This window comes from Cuculus canorus, chromosome 13, assembly GCF_017976375.1.
Source record: "Cuculus canorus isolate bCucCan1 chromosome 13, bCucCan1.pri, whole genome shotgun sequence".
Classification (NCBI taxonomy): domain Eukaryota; kingdom Metazoa; phylum Chordata; class Aves; order Cuculiformes; family Cuculidae; genus Cuculus; species Cuculus canorus.
The window spans coordinates 15,186,750-15,208,212 of record NC_071413.1 but is presented as its reverse complement, the minus strand read 5'-3'; the positions used below and the strand labels follow the sequence as shown (position 1 = coordinate 15,208,212).

At 38.1% G+C, this 21,463-nt stretch overlaps 1 protein-coding gene across 1 annotated transcript in view; it reads right to left on the bottom strand.

Moving 5' to 3' along the window:
• Window positions 1-887: 887 nt before the first annotated feature.
• Window positions 888-21,463, bottom strand: part of SLC6A2 (solute carrier family 6 member 2) — a 67,372-nt gene continuing 46,796 nt past the window's right edge. The window contains exons 9-15 of the mRNA XM_009558091.2: window positions 21,176-21,288; window positions 20,886-21,014; window positions 17,654-17,753; window positions 14,766-14,866; window positions 12,749-12,916; window positions 9,722-9,793; window positions 888-8,141 (exon numbers count right to left, since the gene is read on the bottom strand). Coding sequence (XP_009556386.2) covers window positions 8,118-8,141; window positions 9,722-9,793; window positions 12,749-12,916; window positions 14,766-14,866; window positions 17,654-17,753; window positions 20,886-21,014; window positions 21,176-21,288 — 707 coding nt within the window. The 3' untranslated portion in view covers window positions 888-8,117. The remainder of the gene's footprint in view (window positions 8,142-9,721; window positions 9,794-12,748; window positions 12,917-14,765; window positions 14,867-17,653; window positions 17,754-20,885; window positions 21,015-21,175; window positions 21,289-21,463) is intronic.

The window sequence follows — 21,463 nt, the reverse complement described above, 5'->3', positions numbered from 1 at the left end:
AAATTATTTATTTAAACCAGTTTGTGGTTTCAAGTGTTGAATTTCATTATTCAGTTTTTCAGATGTAGTAAAATTAATTTAAACCATGTTTTTTGACTTCCTTGAAGGCAGTAGAGGAATATAAACAATTGAAGGCTGTACCTTAATATTGAGATCTGTTCTGAAAACAATTCTGAGGCAAGAAGATAGTCTCTGTAAATGCCAAGAATGAAATTTGTATGTAGATAACTGAGGTTGCCTAGCAAAACATACCTTTGCAAATACAGCTGCATGTCATTTTGTGATGTTCTATGTGGAAATACATGAAAATTGTTTAAATTTTAATAAAAAAAAAATTGTTGTCTATTCTTCCTCCATGTCAGGTTGGAGTAGCCTTTTCTTGGCTGATCCATAAAGTAAGTATAATGCTGTTATGGTTGTTAGTCCTTATGGCAAAATTAATAAGACAAAAAGGAAAATGATGTAGCCTTGAGGAATTACAACTTTTGTGCTATGCTTTTTGATTCATGTTCCTAAAAGGACTTGATTATTTCCTTTCAGTGTGTGGTTGTGAAAGGTTCCTTGCATAATTACCTTCCTGAAAGGAGTTCAAATGTAGAAATGAATCTGTTCACTGCATCGACTGGAGACGGAGCAGATGTGAACTACCTCATGAGGGCTGAGAGCTGTGTAAGGTTTCTGCTTTTTGGCTTTTGCTTTTGGTTGTGTAGTAGTGTTTAGAGTCAGCTCAGGATGGGCTTCTGGAAGCCCCTTCTGCACTGCTGTCGGGCAGTTCTACTCCAGAAATGCCGGTCCTGGGACGCATGGGTGCCACTGCTGGGAGACTGGGGCAGAGCCAAGGACTGGGTGAAGATTTACCTGGGAACAGTATTGACACCAAGCAAAACTTTCATTTCAGCTTTTAATGGGCTGTCATAAGCTAATTCTTGGTACATAAGACTTTTTTATTTATACTCTTTTTATGTGCATATTTGTCAGAGTTTATTTAAATAATTCTATACACAATATTGGAATAATCTGTTACATTAATGCACAGCTTAAAACAGTTCTTATTTACACGGACCACAGAAAGACAGAGGAATGAGGACAAATACTTTACATTCACCATCTTTATCAGCATTTTGATTATAGTTAACCAGCACATATCACACACATCCATATCCATATTTATAAGAAATATAGTTGTTTCTAATTACACACATGGGCATGTATGTGTCTCCCTTTCAAAACCAAACAAACAATATTGAAATGCCATTTCCCCCCTGATATCCAGACTTAAAAGAAGGCAAATGGACCTGCAGATTATACAACTAATGGAATCAGACATGGAAATGTGGTGTTTGGATGTTTTTGGTCACTGCAGTACTTTGGAGAGTATTTTTATTATACTAGTGGCAGGTTTTGAACTCCTATGAAAACTTATTCCTGAAAACTGCAATGTGGTCTCTTGCTTTGGTAATAGACCTTCTGGACACTAACACATTTGGTTTAACGTTAAGTTGTCTTAACAACACAAAATTGCAGCCAAAGGATGCTTTGGATTTTTTGGTTGGGTTTTTTTTTTTTCTTTTTTTAGAATATAAATAAAAACCACATGACTTCCTTTTATGAGATTAAGGCAGCAATGGAGAATATAGTGCTACAATGTGCATTTAGCTGTAGATAATACTTTTATTCTCCCTTATCACATTTTTACATTTATAATCAAAGGCCAACATATTATTGAACTAGACTGGCTGACTACAAAATATTATAATGGAGAAATAGGTCTCGTGTGATAACCTTGTTACATAAAAGTTGAATTTCTCGCCTTACAATATACACTTATATTCTATGAAAATTAAAAAAACTGGTAAAAATATTAAAATATTTCCTATACAGAGTTACCTTTATCTAAGGTAAAGTCTAGTCCCTGCTATAAAAAGGCATTAAAAATTAAGTAAAACACTGGTGTAAACCAAGTAAATGCTCACTATAAAGCTTCTATTTGTAAGGCAAATCTGTCAGACCTATTAGAAGTTATTTTCAAAATGTACTATTTGGACATTCTCCCTTTAACTGACGCTACCCACAGCAAACAAAAGCTCAGCCTTGCAGACAGGCTCACAGAGTGCAACATAAATGACAAATGCAGGTCACCTGCAAGTTTTAGGCTTCTTGGCAGTGACCAAGAAACAACATGACACCTTTACAAGAGAGACAGTTTAAGGCTTAGTAATCTTCTTAGTTCACTGAATTTATTCTGTTCCCTTTATTAAAGAAATTAAGCAACTTTGTTTAGTATGGCAGCTAAGGAAACACCTTTAGAAAGGAGGAAAGCAAAGCACACAGGTGACCCATTAGTGCTTAGGCAAAACCAGCCCAGCGTTCTCAACAGGAAAGCTATGGCAGTAATGGTTTACTGATGTGATGACTGCACTGCTGAGCTGAGACTTAAGCCCATCATGTTCTCCCCTTCTTGGCTCCAGCCCAACCCTTTGCATCCTGAGACTTCGAGGACAGCTTCACCGAATTCAATCACGATATCTGTTACTTACAGGTTCCTTCTGTTTCTCTGTCAGTCATACAGTGACTGCACTTTATCTAAATTGTATTGTTTTTAAATGGCAAAGGACCACTGATCAAATTCTATAGTTAAATGCAGCTATATTACTCTGTTATGCTTTTCTGCTGGTTGAAATATCATTACCTCCCATCCAGTTCTCTACAGCAGTCTCTGATGCATGTATATCATCTAAAATCAATCTCAGCCAGTGAACAGTACCACTGTACAAATTAATCACCAGCTGAGGATCTTGGTCCTATGTAGATTTAATTCTTATTAGGAACAATGTGCAAAACTTGAAATATTTTGGACTAGGAAAAGTTTCTCTGTGCATGGCATGGCTTACAAGTCTCGTCATTCCCCAGTTAGGATTAAGCGTGCAAACCCACGTAATAGTACATCAAATCACAGCTAAGAAACACATGCTTGCCTCCTCAGCCAGCCTGCAGGGTCTTGGCTAATTGTCAGCAAAAACTGTCCCTTGCAAATATGGATTAGAGGGAGGCAAGTCCTTGGTGCAATGCTCCTGAGTTACCACAGACTGAAATGGCTGAACAAAACCTATTTTCCACAGCACGGAAACACTCACACGGTCATATCTGAGATATAACTATTACCTGTATATAGTCCTCTCTAAAACTCAGTGATGAAAGGTCACAGATGTAACAGGGCTTAAGTGAAGGTTTATTTTCTGTAAAATACATTCTAAAAAGATTTCCTGTCTGTTTTGCACTATCCTGTGCTAACATCCCTTTTTCCTGAAGGAAGCCAGAATGTGGCTAGCTTTCTCGTGTACCAAATAATATTAGTTTAGTAAATGGAGAGCTGTATTAATGCAGGTATCCAAGCAGCTCACAGATACATCCCTATATAGTGATTTCTGGTCAGCTTTGCTTAAAATAGTCCATATGCTACTTTCAGCTTGTGTACAGATATGAACCTGGTATGATCACTTAAAGGTCTGACTTCTGTGATGTATTTTAAACAGTTTAGCTTCATATTCTAACATCTAAACTTTCCACTAATCAGCTAGGTCAGCCCACAGTCACCAACAAGAACATGGATGTGAATTAGAGGAAGGTAGACTGAAAAAGCGTTTAGCTTTGGAGGAGATTTTCTGGAAGTGTTTCCAGAAGATCTGTCCCCCTGTACCATAATCAAGACTCCAAACCAGTTCAAGGGTCTAATCTGAAACACCACGTTGGCCTTTAAAGAGACTGAGTTCTGGCACATGAGCTGATCTGTGGACCATAAATATTTCTAGCCCTGAGAAAAAAAGTATATCAAAACAAAGTTATCCAATTTTACCACTACAGAGTGCACACAATTTTTGCAGGTAGATTATATACTGTCATTTGTTGAGCTGTGGTAACTGTCTTGAGTTCTTTAGGCCCTTTTAAAGATGTTTTAATGGGACACTGCAAATAAAACATTTGTAAATCTCATCTCTTTTGAAATTGCTGATCTATGGTTTAATTTTGGTTCTTGGGAAAGAAATACTTAAATGTTTGCCAATGCCTCATAAAACTTAGTGAAGCAGTCCAGGATATGAATGATGGCTGTCTACTCCCGTAAAAGCAAGTGTCTGCCAATTAATGGTGTATGAATCAAAAGAACAGCAACAGAGACATTAAAAGCAAAAGAACTTTCTGTGGGGTCTCCTGCAACCTAGCAGTTCAAAATGAGCTTAATTCATGCCAAAACAATAGCATGAGAAGTGGGTATGTATACAAAATGTTTGGGTTCAACCTTTTTAAATAATAGCATTTAAATGGTATTTTGCTGAGAAGAAACGACCAATTATATGGAATTTCCTCTGGGAAAATTACATACAGCATACATTGCACGTGCAGTTAGGGAACATGTACAATAGTAACAGCCAAGCAGTTTTCCTACATTCTATATTTAAAATACCATGTTTGATCCTGGATTTCCTGTAAAATCCCTCCCTCTGCAGTAAGATGTCTTTCAAGTGTTGCCAGGGTCTATGCCTCAGGACATGACAGAACATATGAAGGACTGACAAAAAGCACATGGCTCAAACAGAGGCCAGACACTAAATAGAGCTAGTGCTTTTTGGACTGTTGCCCACGAAAGACCCACTGTTTATACCAGAAATCTTAAATCTCTGGAGTTTTAGTAAAGTAGCTTTAGAATAGTATCAATTGTATGAAGAATTAGTCTGCTGAATGACAGCAGGAGGATACAAAGAAAATGGAAGGTCTCTTTCCTTGATGCTAACGAACTTTCTGTGGCTTGAGGGAAAAAATATGGATCACACATAGCTCTTTCTCAATGATGGGAAGGAAGGTCAGAAGAGAGAAACTAACGTATGTCAGCTGCTTCCTTTATCAGATTATAAAGTCTTTCAAGAAGATATTTTCTAGAACTGTCAAGTTATTCAATTGCTTCACTCAGTCTTTTCCTCCTGGCTTGTTACCAAAACAGCCAACATGATTAGCAAGCAGATGATACTGCATCTTTCATATGCTTGTATCAAAAGCCTTCTTCTTTTGCAAGTGGACTGACTACTCCATCAGCATATACCTGCCGTCTCACGGGGACAGTGGGAGAGCACCAGTCCCCAGCGTGGGTCTGCTTCCACAAGAGGTACAGCTGAGGGAAAGAGTGACCAGCTTGGCTGAAAATTCAAGACTGAGTTAGAGGAAGACTTGCAGTTAAATCACATGGGTAATAATGATGTATTTGGTTTTTTAAACTACGAGTAGCTGAACTGGAGGGAAATGACTATCTTAGTGGATTTGATATTTTTCCACACTGAAAATGTAGTATGAAAATGTAGGTGGCTCAAAGCAGGTGACTAAGAGGAGATGGGTGCCAGAGCTGTGGCTTTTTATTGGACTATCTATACCACAACACTGAGTCAGGGAAAATAAGAATGTAACATAGTCTTAACAATGGTATCTGTCATTTGAATAGATGCTAGTTTGTGTCTAAGGGCATCATTTATCATCCAAGAGACATGAGGTAGTTGAGCATCTTATTCTGTGGGGAACTAAGACATTGCTCTTCATCTCTGGGACAGAAGTCTTATTATTTTTAGGAAGACTTCCCTTGAGCAACATCTTGAGCTTAAAGCCTAGTAGTGTGGTCGTGCAATGTGTCTTATCTTTCTTTTCCGTGTGGGATAGTCCTGGTAATAAAATTCCTGCTTTCTCTGGATTTTAAGTTATTAGTGTATAAAGCCTCAGAACATGATGACAATAGTGCAATGGAGTCCTGAGCTATAAATGCTATGCTAAATCTAAGACATTATACAGTAATAGAAATAAAAAATATACAGTAGGCAATCGCCTTGGGAGTTGCTAATAAATATACAATCAATCCCTACATGCTGGGTAAAGCTGATTTCACTCCCATGCTAAGACAGCTTTGCTCCTATTTCAGAGCTGAGTGGTGACGAACTGTAACTTTTCCTGCGTGGGTTTTGCTATAGAGATGGTGATGTGATGTATCACAAGCGAACATTGATGCAGGTTGTTAGCATTTCCAACCATGAGTAAATCAAACAATGTATAATGTGACAAGCTACTAAAGCTCCACATTAAAGTGCCCCCAGGATTTTCAGCATTTGGTAATTATATCTATGCTAAGAAGCTTTTGAGCCATGCCAAGCCAGTGACTGAATCAGCTGTATTATTGAAAAGTAAGCTTTATAACAATGAAAAGATTCTCATGTAGTTTAGAAAACAATAAAAATGGGATTAACTCCAAAGTTGGTGGGCTTTTTTTAAGCCCTCAGTATATTTCTACTGTTTGGCCTCTAGTGTAATTTCAGAACTAGAGCTGCAACATTTGAAATTCCTTTATTATTGAAATCAATTTAATAACAGGGTTTAAACAGCTATCAGTTGGGCCAGAAAAAGACTTTCTTTATAATTAGAAGAAAGTATCCTCTGAGTTTAAATACCTGTTTAAATAAAACTATTATTTGTCGCAGATACTCTTTAAGAAAAGAGCAATACTTGATACATTCCAAAGTATCGATTATGTTGGAGGAAAAGGATAAATAAGGGGAGAAATTTCCCTTCCATTATTTTGAAAAGAAATCAATGTTAAATGGAAAAGGCTAAAATCACTTCTGACTTTTAAATTGGGCTATTTTAAAAAAGGCAAAATACTCTCAACAAAAACTGTATTATAAATAAAAAAGCCCTATCCTTTTAAATGGTCTTTTTAAAAAGAGGAAGCACTAAATACATTTGAAAGACAAGCAGAATTGAATGTATAAATGCAAAAAAATTCAGAGGTAAGGTCCAGAGGTAAACTCTGTGTTGGATTCAGCTGAGAAGCTACTGCCTCTGAAAATTACTAGAGATCTAGTGAAAAATAAGTACACATATAACTCAGAGCTACCAAATCTCTTCCAGTGATCACTGGGAAGATACTACAGTGGTGAGTGACCACAGAATAAGAACAGCACCGAATGTTTGTTCTGTATCTTCTATCTTGCATAATGCTACCAGAGAGAAGACCTGGAATGGGCTTAGAGAGCGGAGAATGCTTAAAATATCCTTTTGAATTATTCAACACAATTTTACCTTGGTTTGATAAGTGTATCGAGGTTAGATTATAATAATAGCATGTTCACTGCAGAAGAATAAAGCCAAGGTTTGGTATTTTGGTGAGTCTGTAGATTATGCAATTCTAAAAATCACTCTGTCTTCCTATGTGTTTTACATTCTTTATTTGGAACAAAATGTGACAAAAAGATGAAAGTCTGTCTATTTGCATGTAACTTTCATACTTAGCTGAAAAAGCCTGTGGAGTATGGATCATACGATAAAGCAATTTAATTGTTGATATAAAAGAATGTTCTCACTAAGTACAACATGGCATTAAACCGTATTCTGTACTTAGCTATAATGTGAATTCTGTTCCTGCTGCTCTTCTCCTTGTATAATCAAACTGCACAGATAATGGCATGGACATTTACAGACAGCAAGGACAACCCTCTTCACCAAGAGAAGAAACTAATAACAAACCACTGAAGATGAAGCACTGAGTCTTCACTTCAGAAGGATGCAAACTCGTATCCCAAAGGATATTTTGGCAAGAAAGCTAATGACATTAGTACGTAAAGTTGTTCTTTCCTCATAATGAGATGTACTCTTTTCTTAGATCTAAGAACGTTCAGGTGTTGTTGGTTTAAAATAGGTCGTGGCATGAGTATCTGAAGTAATTATTACTGTCAGAAAAGTTTAATTCACTTCTTCATGATAAAAGAGCATTTAATTTACATTGATTGCTTTTTTTTCTCTGCTTCCCCCTCCTCCATTTCTGCCAACAGCAGAACTCACAAGTTTTGGTCATGTAGGGATCTTATGGCACCAAAGGATGTAAGGAAAATTAAACAGAGTCTTTAAAGATCATTTGAAGCCAAGTAATAGAAGGGAGGCATTGAGGACAGAGCAGACGTCTTCCCTCAGAGAGTCAGTAGATAAGCTTTGAGCCAGCCTGGTCCAAGCATATTTGAGGGAGCTTTGAACTTGACTTTTCTGTATTCCCAGTTTAGCTTAACATATTGGCTTTTTCCTTAACTTGTTGGTTTTCATATTGTTAGCCAGTGTTGAAGCTGTAAGGGAACAGAAGCAGCTGTTTAATAACATTATTTATTCAAATAATGATAGAGATGTTTAAATATGTTAGTTGGCAAATCTAGAGTTACAACAAGGTCTCAAATTAAGGATTAGAATATAACTAAATTTCTGTGGATTACAGTTTGCAGTGAGAAATGTGTTGGATATACAGCCTATTTAGCCAGGTCTCAATTTAGTTTTACAATTCAGAACTTCTGAACATATAACTGTTTGGTTATGGTAGTCAGTGCTTTGTTTATACACTTAAACATCATGAACAAATCACTAACTATGCTTTAGCAATAACAAAGCTATTCCTAGCTGTTCATCGAAGGTTGTGACAAATTAGTACTCTCTAGGGTTTGACATGGTTTGAGATACCATTAGGAATTTACTTCTGAATACCAGCTTTTCTAATTTAAGTGAAATTCATTTGCTTCCTTATTGTCATTATAGATTTGGGTTCAGAAGACTGGTACTGTGTAGAAACGGCTGTTTATTGCCCATTTGCATAGGAACATCTGCCTCCAGAAAAATCAAATTGTTACAGGTGGAACTTTAAAGCTTCAGAAAACTGAGGGCAGGAGCAGGGGAAAGAGAAGGCAGGAAGACGTGCTGTGCTACTACGTATTCTTGGCCACATCAAATAAATTGAGGTCATGAAACAAGAACCCTTTTCTTCCTGCTCCATTCTTCATTCCTTAAATCTCCACTTGGATTATTTCCTTTAAAATTCAAAATTATGCTTCGAACAGTACTTTTCAGAGTAAGCAAAAGGCAAATCTATTTTTTCAATACCAACATACAAACTACTGCTATAGAATCTGGGTCATGTTTTGAGGTGATGTGCATAATTCTGGTTGCTTTCAACTTTGAAGACAGAAAGTGGTCCAGCGTGAATACTGATAACTGTAACAAGCTTCATATTTGCATCCTTTTTATCTTTTATACAAAAAGGACTTTATTTCAATAAGCTCATTTTATTTGCTCAAAGGAAACAGTCTTTGGAATCCTCTGGCATATTTTTCATGGCTGCTTAAGAAGTCTCCAGTAATGTTTTCCACCAACTGTAGGCCTGTGGTGAAAGCTTATTCCGCATAGCCTAGCACATTATTTCATCATGGCCATTGTATCTAAGCTCTGACAATGCCTATTTGTTCTGCTGTTTACCAATGTTTTGTGGTACATAATTAGAATTTAGGAAGTGTGACTTCAGATTGCTGTACAATAACTGAGGGAGAGGCTGTGACCTGTTCAAATGCACATGACAGTTTGGAAACACCTTCATCTTTCGGTGACATCTCACTGTATTCAGATGCAACCTAAAATACGGCATGCAAGTGATCTGTAAAATTGTGTGGTCTGCTTAGGTGAGGAAGGAAGATCCCAAAAGCCTTCCAACAGAGTTGATGTGCATGGTATTGAGCCTCCTGCATCTTGTCATGCTGGCAGAAATCAAGAACCACAGACCTGCAGAGGTATCCACTATGAGGAGATTGGCACAAACCTGTAGTGGTGGCTAAAGACTGGAAATGATGGGTATCGGGTGAGGAAGCATGGTGAGAGGAGTACTAACCTTAAACTGCCTGATATTTCCTTGGGCCACGAGTTGGTGCTCATTTTCAGGTGTGATGCAGTAAGCTAGTCTCTAAACCAGATGGGAAGAAGAGAAAGAAGTCAGCCGTGTGAAGCGGGATTACGTCTGTAATCCCCAATCCATAAAGGGGAAGTAGCATGAACTTTATCTAAAATGGTAACTTAAATCTTTAATATCACTGCATCATGTACCTTTACCTTAGTCACTGAGAGAAAAAGCTTACTATAAGCCGCTTGGTATTAGCCTTTAATATAAGAAGCAACGGTACAAAGTTTATGCAAATACAAAGTCCAAATATTTAGCAAGTGTATATGGAGAAGAACATCATGAACATGGTGATATTACAGGCCTTAAACTCCCTAAATTCAGAGTTGTTTGTGATGTAATGGGGTTGACTAGTCCCAGTGGGAGAGGAAGAAGGCACCGACTATTTCCTAACTCAACTCCCTCAGCTGTCCTATGCTGTGCTACTTGGGATATATAGAATTTGGTTTATCACGGACTTTCAACCAATTTAAGGAGTTCTCATTACACTGACAACATACTTTTCCCCATATTTTGAGGGCCACAGTTTAGGGCATGATATCTTACGATGAGGGCTGGAGCACCTGCCACAAGAGGACAGGCTGAGAGAGTCGGGGTTGTTCAGCCTGGAGAAGAGAAGGCTCCAAGGAGACCTTATAGCGACCTTCCAGTACCTGAAGGGGCTGCTGGAAAGCTGGAGAGGGGCTGTTTACAAAGGCTTGTAGTGATAGGACGAGGGGCAATGGGTGTAAACTGGAGAGGGGCAGATTTAGACTGGACATAAGGAGGAGTTTCTTCACCATGAGGGTGGTGAGGCACTGGCCCAGGTTGCCCAGGGAAGTCGTGGCTGCCCCATCCCTGGAGGTGTTCAAGGCCAGGTTGGATGGGCTTTGGGCAGCCTGAGCCAGCGGGATGTGTCCCTGCCCATGGCGGGGGGTTGGAGTTGGATGATCTTGAAAGTCCCTTCCAACCCAAACTATTCTATGATACTTATTTGGATGTAATATAGCCTTTTGCTGTATTTCTTATGGTGAGACTGAAGAATTGCTGTTTACAGGAGGGATAAAAGACAAACCAGAACTTGCTAACACTAAAAAACGGATGAGATAATGTGTTTTTAGCCAAAGGCTTCTGCATTCCACTATTAGTAAACTCGCGCAAGATGGCAAAAGCCTATTGGGCCAGTAGAAATTATCCTTTGTTACTCAGGTGCAACTAGAAAATGGGTTTGTAAACTCCCAGGAATGAACTGAATTGAAGTGCTTGTAGAACCGCTGGAAATCAGAGCTAGAAGCTGTGCATAACATTGAGGTGTTGGAGCTGATCCAAACAGAGCAGATGAAGAGTAGCTCCCACTTCAGGGTGCCTTTCTGAGGTGAAGGCTATGTGAGGTTACTGTATTGTTTCAGACACAAGGGATGTATCCCTTCAGGTCTGTCAGATCAATTCAAGCAGGACGTGTCCTATGTAGGTAAAGGGTGAGATCGTATTTTCTGCTTAATTCTCTGTGGCGGTGGTTCAGTGATTTGCCTAAGAATTTGCTACCCCATTGCGTACCTCTAGCTATAGCCAGAGAGCAGTCGAACCAGGTGTAAGTCAGAGAGTCTAGATTAGTTTATACAATTGTGACAGGATAAAAACCGATGCTGTAGAATGGTGAGAAGTCTTAATTCTGTGCACCACTGGAGGTTTTAAGACTATAGATAATTTGATATGACAGTGATGGCAAAATTAATATGATGGTAAAACTAATATTTTAGGTGAACTTTAATCCTATGACATTTTGAACTGATAAATAAAGAAAAGTAGAGGAGAATGAATTGTAAGGAATTTTAAGGAACTGTTTTTCCCATAGAAGCAGATATTTTTAAAGTAGAATTAATATACTATCACTACACAAATGTATGAATAAACACTATTAAGGCTGTGATGTTAAACTTCTTGCTGTTAGGCAAATCATTAGAATAAGATGGTAACAATAATAAGATGGTAAATAATAAGATGGTAAATAATAATAAGATGGTAACTGTTTTTCTCTGTTTCAGCTTTATTCAGCACACAGACTAGGCAGTTATGCATGAAGGGGCTTTATGTGGTGCAAGATGCTGCTGTCTTATACCCTGAATCTTTTACTGAAGTAATTAAAGGCAGTAGGATAGATGACGCCATAAGCAATGCCTGTATGATTTCAGCACCTTGGTCTACCTGGAATACTGAGTTTCTTCAAGCATTCTGCTATCAGTGATGAACACAATAGAAAGAAAGATCTGCATTAATTCTAGCTTTGCTCAGAATGCTAAAATAATTCCAGTAAATAGAGGATAAGAATACATATTTCCCAGAAAAAAAATGAAATATGAAGTGGCTGCTGTTGAAGACAGAAAACTGAGCTAAACGGAGCTGTTGCTGTGACCCAATAGGGCATTTCTTCTGTCCTTGCTGGATGCTCATTAAATGAACAAAGGCTATCCTGAACAGAGGTCTACTGTGGTGGCACAGATCTCCCTCCCAGCATGTGGATATGTGTTCAGAGAGTCTTATAGCACTGATATAGGACAGATCTGAATTTACTTTCTACATGTAACGGTTTACAGCACTCCAGTATAAAGTAAATAAAGCATACTTTGGACTGAACTCTGTTTAGGTGGATCTCTGTGAAGACCATACCTCAGAGCTGAATATGAAGGTACCATAACTTCTATATTATTTTTGTTAATAAGGAAAACAGTAGAAAAAAAAATCAGATTAATGCATTATTATTTATCAATTATTATGGTACTTTCTGGAAAGCCAATTGCTATCTAGAAAATCAAACAGTGTGCAATAATCTTACCTCAAAACTCCAATACATCTGACAGCTGGATCCAAAAGGTCATTCATAAGTAATAAGTTTCAAGGGGAAGAGAAACAAACTGCCAACTTAGATCTAGCCATTTCATTTCATAGCAACATTTCATGACATTTTATTAATGTTCCACTTACTTCTTTAAAGGTCCCACGCACATTCATAAATTTATAGATAATATAGGCAGGCACAAGTATCATTGAAGATAATGCTATTCCCCAGCCAATGCGATTTGCCCAGAGAGGGAAGGTGTAGTCATCATAGGTCAGAGGTTTGAAATTTATTATGCTGACTATCACGACAAACTAGGGAAGAAAGAATACAATGAACCACGATTTTGAGGTGGAGAAACTTAGTGGTAAACCAATTTCATATGTTTTATTAACCAGCCACCCTAAGGCACATTTCAACCTAGCTTTATGCATGGGATTTTTAGAGTAAGAACTACACTGAAGTCTGACAATTTTTATAGCCTTTTCGAAATTATCCTAAACTATAGGTATCAAAGAAACTATACCTGATATCTTTTTATTTGTATTATGGTTATGGTCTCCGTCTCTTCTGGTGAGGCAGTCTGCGTGCTTCATATAGGCGCTATAAAAATTATGTTTCTTAATTCAAGTGACCAGATTTCTATAATTTGTGGTTTTAAATTACGTAGGCTAATGGTAATTACCTTTCTTCATGCTAATGACCATCTCTACAGTTTTTACTTATTAAGAGGTTAAACCATTTTCTTCAATTTAATGTAATTTGCTTCACTTTCTTTAAGTATTGAATAATGAACCCACAGGATAGCCTTGTAAGAAGGTAAATTCTATTTACCATTCCCCTATAAATCAAGACTGTAATGTCCATGTTGCCTTTTAGAAAGCTGTACAGCTTTTGTTATAGCTGCACAGCTATAACAAAACTGCCTGATGTCCCCTACTCAGTGTCATATAATTCCCATGGGTTTTGAAATATATTGGCACCGAATAATTAAGTTGATATGTTCCAAGTTTTGCACTACCAGCCGGAAAAAAAAAAAAATGTGCATTTTGATGGCTGAAAGACTCATTACCCACAGATTCATTCGGATCCGTATGTTTATAGACTTTGGTAGGAAGGTATGTAGGTCATTCACTAAGAGATCCTAAGTCATCTGAGAGTTACACTGACACTTCAGCTTTCTCTAGCTACCTGGCTAGGACTCTCTCTTGGTAAAATACAAGTTTTCAACAGTGTCCCAGTGTGCAAAACTGAAGGATGCTTGGTGCAGCATTTTTCTGTTCTATTTGACTCAGCTCGTTTGAAGTGCTGCAGGACATAGTTCTACACGAGCCTCTTTACAGAGCAGTGTTTAAATGGATAATTAATACATGCTTGGCAGCTGCTCACTGATGAATTGGAGCCAGAAGCTTTTATATCAAAAAAAACCCCACCAAAGTGGACTTGAAGGCTGTTATAAAAGCCTGCCTAGTGTGTATTTGAAATACCAGTACTGCTTTAAGAATGCACAGCTTTAATGCAATTACTAGTCTCCTAAAATCATAGCAAGGTCAAATTTCCATATTATTCAACCTAACCTTATCATTTACAAGTATGAATAGAAAAGATCCAATATAAAACTGTAGTTTAGTTCTGAATCTAACCTTTACACAGAGCAACGAAATTCACGCTTTGGGATTTTTTTTTTCCCATATGTAATGAAGAACTTGTTTTTTCACATCAGGCAGCTTACAAGGTGTATTTAATATACCTATTCGGTGTTTTGCTACATACTGGGTGTAGTTGCATATTAGTTGCTATTATTTAAGGTGTCATTCCACAGTTTGGGAATATTGATGTATCCTCCAATGAAAAATAAATTCTTGCTAAGGCAGTCTCTTATCCCTGGCTGGTTTATTTTCCCAAGAGAATGATTTGCATTTAGTACACATAGATGCTGGGGGAACAGGGAGGATATTTCAGTGTTCCCTTAGGAAAGCTGCTTTCTTCAAATCTTGCTGAAGTAAAGGAACAGAAGATGACCACAACCATAATTAATTTCTTTCACAACTGAAGCGTATTACACAACATATAACTGATGTTACAACTGAGGAGGTAAAAACCAAACCAAACCCCACAATGTACTATCATTCTTTCCATGACAAAATATTTATCAACACTTACCAATAAAAAAGCAGGGCTAACAAATTTCCAGCACAATCTCCAGTAGAGACCTGGCTTGAAGCCCATCATTTGTTGGATATCTTCACTGAATCTATCCACACCTAGAAGGGATATGAATATCAGACTGGCATAAATCTAAACGGATGAGATGCTGTCATACCTCAAAACATCCACTTTTTCAGAAAGTACAAACAAATTACTTCCAAAACAGAAGACATGTAAGGTAACAAGATTGATCTCGTTTCAATGACTAAATGTGTCTTCAACAACACTGTGTCCAAGACTTGAGTGCCTGGGAGTACTTGAGGCTGCAAACACCATTACCATTGAAAAGTGATATTTTGCAAATATTTTGAATTTAAGTAGTGAGTGGGACACTTTAGTAGTTGTGGACTGCTGTAACCCAGTTACTCAATACTGCTATGAGTAAACTCAAGGAAAACCACATCTTCATGCAAACTGCTCGCTGACAATGAGGTAGATCCCTGTGATTCTTAATTTATCAAAAGGAGTCTGATTTTTTCCACTTAAGGCATACTTTTCTTATCTTTTGGTGTTTCACTAAAGTTTCACAGAAAGTTACATCTATCACAAATCTTTTATCACCTTTCCATAGAACTGCGTAGATACTGTTTCTGTTCAGTAAATATATCCGTAACTGCATCACCTAGAATTGGGTGTCCTTTTTCAGAGTATCCCATGGTTTTGAAAATTACAATACCAACAAGAATTTTTGAAAACCATTACCTCTATATGCATTTAAATTTCTAGTAATGTAGCTGCTGTAGATACCTTATGTGATTTGTTCATGAGAGTGAAAAACCAAAAGCGGACAGAAATTTGACCTGCTGCAGTAATTAAGACAGCAGAGGATAATATGAGACTGATTAAATGAAGACATAGATCAAAGAGAAGTCCTGCTAATTGTACCAGGAATATAGAATATGGGTCTAGAAACATGGATGGCTTGATTGCTTGATTAATATCAAAACTTTGATAGCAACATACAATATTTCAGTATAGGACTTGTATGCTAGCATGCGGGAAGTAAAGATTTGTATTACCAGAAAAACTACATAACAGTATTCTACTCAAAATCACTCAAACATGAGCTGCCCGCAGTGGGATTTACTGCACTGCAGCGCAAAGAAATGGGGACACCAGAACAAAGTCTTTAATAAGTGACATAATAGTCAGAGGGGAGAAAAGCTGCATTATTCTTCACATCAATTCAGTCTGAGCCTTTGTAAGTGTGTGTATTTAGTAATTGTGTCAGTTGAAGTATTAATAGCTATAAAATCAGTGTAAATAGCTGCAGCGGAAACCTCTTCCCGCAGCCAATGCTGGAAGGAAGATCTCTGACCTTCCTGACTCCCCTTCAGGAACCCTTTCTAGACAGTGACTTCAAAATTGGAAAAGGTCACGCTGCATAGGCCAAGGTGAACACTAAAAAAAATCTGCTGTCTTGTGTTCCACAGGACAAACCAATTCCTGTAACAGCGAACACAGTGAATAAGGAAGAAACGCCATTTCAGTCAGTGCCTTTTAATGCCTTATGGATTTATATAGACTTTTAAGTGTCGTAAATTCTGTGTCTGAATACCTTAGGAAGGACTGCTTGGGCATAATGTGCTTTCTCTAAGTGGTACTAGCCTGATCAACTCGATGGAGCTGAGATTTTCCTGCAAGTGAAACCAGAGAGCAGCTTTGTGTCAGTGGGAGAGGTGTCTGGCTTTTCTCCAAATACTCATCAGAGGAATGATATCAGGGTTACACAAGAGGAAAAATGATAACAAGATAGCAGTCATAACCAAAGTACATCTGCATAGCAAAACAAAGTAGCTCTTCCTGCTCTTACACACAGGTGGCCTTTGCAAGAAGAAACTTCACAGTACACGGTCACAGGCATAATTTGAACTAAATTTCCACCTTTTTGGTCTGTGCCAAAATGTCAGTGCTTGCCTTTAGGCTGACTTAATATTCAGCTGGGTCATTAAGGCAACTAGGATCTATCAGAAGAGAGAGGTACACGAGACCATGCCATGTTTAATCAGTTTAAATAGCACCTGGGGCTGTAATAAATTCTTTACAAGCAACAGGTCATGCTGTGTCAGTAAAAACATCTGTCAGCTGCTTAAGAAAAACAAATAGATGTTTTCCTGGGTATGAGAAGGCAGGAGCGAGAAAGGAAAGGATGATAAAAGACGAAAGGTGCAACATATAAACAAAAACCTTGGCTTAGTATGTGAACCACGTGCAAAGCCTAACAGGTGCAGTAAATGCTATTTTAATAGCAGCAGATAATAAGTTGCCCTAATCAACTGCTTCTGTTTCCAAGCTAAGCTATGATCACTCTTCTGCGTTCAGCTCTTTTACAGGGATTAGACAGTTGTCTGTGGAATCTAGTGTGTCCACCACTTTGAGGGAGAACAGCATCTAAATAAAAACTGCCTAGATTTGTATTGCATGGGGGATCTTGAGATTGGCCCTGGGGAAATCATGGAAAGAGGAACAGTGAATTTGTATTCAGGCTAATCTATTTGCTGTGAAACTACCAGGTATAAACATGCTGGTCATCATCTTGCAGCTACTGCAAGTCATCAGCTACTTTAACAACTGCAAAATACTGGCAAAAGTAGCAACATTTCCATTCCACTGTAGTCTCCCCCACAAGGCAGTTTTCTTTGTGCAGGGTTTCAAAACTTGGCCCACTGAACATCTGCATTCCTGTTGCTATTCATAAATTAGGTGAAAATCCCTGTGTGAAACCTAGCTTGTCATGGTTTCATGTGCGCAAGGCTATGTTGTTTTCCCTGAAAACAAGGTGTAATCCTGTCAGGAGCACTTGGAATTCTAGAAAAGATTTTGCAGGTGCAAAACGTGCTTACCATAAAACCAGGAAACTCCAATTGCCTCCATTAGAACAGCAAACAATATTGAAGTTCCAGCTGCAAATGTGTCCAGAAGGGTGAGCACATAAATTCCACCCTAGCATGGAGGAGTCAAAAGAGACAAAACAAAGTTACCAATACAATAATCTCAATAGTTTTATTTCTAGTTAAGATCACAGAATCACAGAATCACAGAATCACCAGGTTGGAAAGGACCCATTGGATCATTGAGTCCAACCATTCCTAACACTCCCTAAACCATGTCCCTCAGCACTTCATCCACCCGTTCCTTAAACACCTCCAGGGAAGGTGACTCCCCCCCTCCCTGGGCAGCTGTTCCAGTGCCCGATGACTCTTTCTGTGAAGAATTTTTTTCTGATATCCAACCTGAACCTCCCCTGACGGAGCTTCAGGCCATTCCCCCTTGTCCTGTCCCCTGTCACTTGGGAGAAGAGCCCAGCTCCCTCCTCTCCACAACCTCCTTTCAGGTAGTTGTAGAGAGTAATGAGGCCTCCTCTTCTCCAGGGGAGATATACCCAGTTTGCTCTTCTTGAAACATTATCTTAACCTAAGTATTTTACTGTGGAGCTGATGCTGCAGACACGGGTTCATATTTGCATACAAAGTAGTGGAATGGGACTTGTAGTTCTTTAAAGAAGTTTCCTTTCACCTATGCCTTCACTGAACTGGGAAACAGAGGCCTCAGCTTAGCGTGATTAGTAAGTAGCTAATTTTTGGCTGTTTTTCAGTGGAATTGGAAGGTGCTGTCTGTCTGAGGAATGCTCAGGGCCTGTCTACAGCAGATAATGAAGATCTTCCTAAATTTTTGGCAAGAATGGAGTGCTAGAAGTTTCCCCAAGCTATTATCACTCAGTTTGTTCCTAAGGCAAATTATTCTCTAGTTCAGTGAATCTGCAGTCTCAGACTGATGTCTCCTTTTCCCAGAGTGCCTGCGCCTCTCTCTTCCAGTGTTCCTGCAAAGGGAGTAGTTGCATGTTAAGTCTCTGTTACCAGCCCAGGCAGAATTAGCTTCTCCCTGTTTAGTTTATTTGCTGTGGTATTAGCAAACCCTTCCTTAGTGGAGACCATTTTCCTTCACAACAGCAAATTTCTGTCTACCCGTGGTCCATGACTGAGAACTATAAATGCATTCACTAAAGTCTTGTTTCACTGACTTTATTTTTTTTTTAGCTGCAATTTGACTACTTTTTTCATCGTTTTAGAATGTGGTATGAATTTGTGTAAATTACTGTTCATTTTATTTAGGTTGGGGTAACGAGGAGTGGAAGATCATGTTATGTTTACTCGTTTCAAAACAAAACTGAATGAAGTGTCTCAGGACATTCCCTATCATGTGTAAGCAACTGAAATCTTTACAGTTGCAGTAGGTTTTCATTCAAATCCTTTTTTTTTTTTCCTACAACCAAACTTAATTTGACTATCCCTGTTCAGAAGAGGAGGAACAAAGGAATTATTTTCCATGTTTTTACCGATGGTACAAATAGCATTTGTGCTATTTAGATTGCCAGGTGATTTTAATCTCTGCAGTTAATCAGCTTTATTTTTTCTTATAAAAAGATGCTTTTCTGAAACAGCTGTGCATATTTACAAACTGGAGGGAGCAGTACTTAGGCCTTGACTAGGTTTCTAATTCTATGGGGACTTGTCCGGAAACTAAATGAACTTTGGTTGTTGTGTTAAAGAAAATGTTGCTTATTGAATGACATTTGAGTTTAACCTCTTGTTTTTACTCTACATCTGCTCTAAATGAATGTCTTTGCTCCCAAACTTAGTATAAGTGCATGACAAATACGGTTTCATAAGAAACATGTTTTGAAAACACAACACTAAAAAATTCAGAGAACAAAGTGAAACAGATTAATATGATGGTATCATAAGAGTTTTTCTTTGTATTTTATACACATAAGAAATGTTTTCCTTCAGTTATGTGAACCAATGCATTTTAACAAGTCTGGGCAGTTTCGCACAATCCAGCTGCTGAGGTGAGCTTCAGTCTGAATAGGTGTCAGTATTGAAAAGCTAGACCTTGGTCATCACCTTGAACTGCTTTAGCTCACTTGAAGGCAGTGGAATTGTACCTGTTCAGGTTCTTAGCACCAAGTTTCCTCTGATCTTGTACTTCAGGGAATGTAATTCCAGTTGAAACTTTGAATAAGGAAGGGGTACATTCATTCTTTAGCTAACAATGGAGATGGCACAATAATAAAAGGACAGATATTTTAAATGCTAAAGCTATTTTTAGTGTCTCAAATGTTTTCCAGTTAGAGGAAACTGTTTTAAGGAAACAGTTTGGGTATTCTTTTAGTGTTAAAAGAGCTCTTAAGAATCATGGTTAGAGAGAACTTTATCCTTTAATTCGCTTTCCAAAGCCTGGTGAGGCAAATCATTCAGGATGACACAGATTACTAATGTTCATGATAAGATCATAGAATCATAGAATCATAGAATCATAGAATCACCAGGTTGGAAAAGACCTTGCGGATTGAGTCCAACTATTCCTACCTGCCACTAAACCATGTCCCTGAGCACCTCGTCTACCCGTCTTTTACATACCTCCAGGAATGGGGATTCCACCCCTTCCCTGGGCAGCCTCTGCCAGTGCCCGATGACCCTTTCTGTGAAAAATTTCTTCCTGATATTCAGTCTGAACCTCCGCTGGCGGAGCTTGAGGCCATTCCCCCTTGTCCTATCACCTGTCACTTGGGATACAGATGTCTGTATGCTTTTTATGGTGTTAAGAGGTAAGATCTAGGTGCATGAAAGAACATTAAGAAACACATGGGGCAGAGTAGATCACTATTCTAAACTCCTTTCACAAGAAATGAATGCTGCTTATTTGCTTCAGGAAGAGAATAGCCAGATGACTGGGGGTTTGGTCACTTGTATTTCTTAATTACTCACACGGTAATAAGCACTTAACACAGTTCCATTTAACGTGGTTTAAAAAATATCCAAACCACACTAAAAAACCCCAACATTATCACGGGCAGTTCTTTGGAACAAAGACTTATAGGCTCGGTTGACAGTTTATGATCTTGCCCAAGAAAGCAGAGTAGCTTCATGTAGATAAGACTAAAATTCATGTTCTAACCATAAAGTTGTTTAAGAATTGAAGTTTATAAAAAGTCACTTGTGCCTATACATATATCTGTCTGATGAGGTTAATGGCATTTTTAAGGTTTGTTGATGGAACTTTTGTTGTACTTACATTGGTGATGCAAAAGAGAGCAAGTAGGAAAGTGCCAAAAGAAACACCAAACGTGAAGAGCTTTCTATGCTGTTTAAGAATATGGAAATCATCTGCCAAGCCAGTGATGACAGCCTCCATTCCGCCCATCTGAGGAAGGGAAGGCAAGAGCTCTGGTTAAATGTTACTAACTGCTGTAAATAAAGATCCAAGAATGTAAAAGAAGGTTGTATAATTAATTCTCAACCTATCCAGTTACAGAATATAACAGTAAAAGAGAAATGTTAAGGCTAGAAGGAAAAAGTACTCACAGAACTGTCGATGCCGAGAGTAAGGAGCATGATGAAGAATACCACAGCCCAAAATGTAGATCCTGAAAGAGTTGAAATTGCCTCTGGATACAGGATGAAAACTAAACCAGCTCCTGAAATAGAAAAGAATAAACAACCCTAATGTATTACTAAATTATGTTTCCTAGCTTCACAAAAGTGTTAATTTTAATAAGATAAATTATTACTAAGTTGATTTTAACACCAGTCCATATCACACTGAGCAGCTGTTAAAATTTGCATTATACCAAAAATATACCCAAAATACTG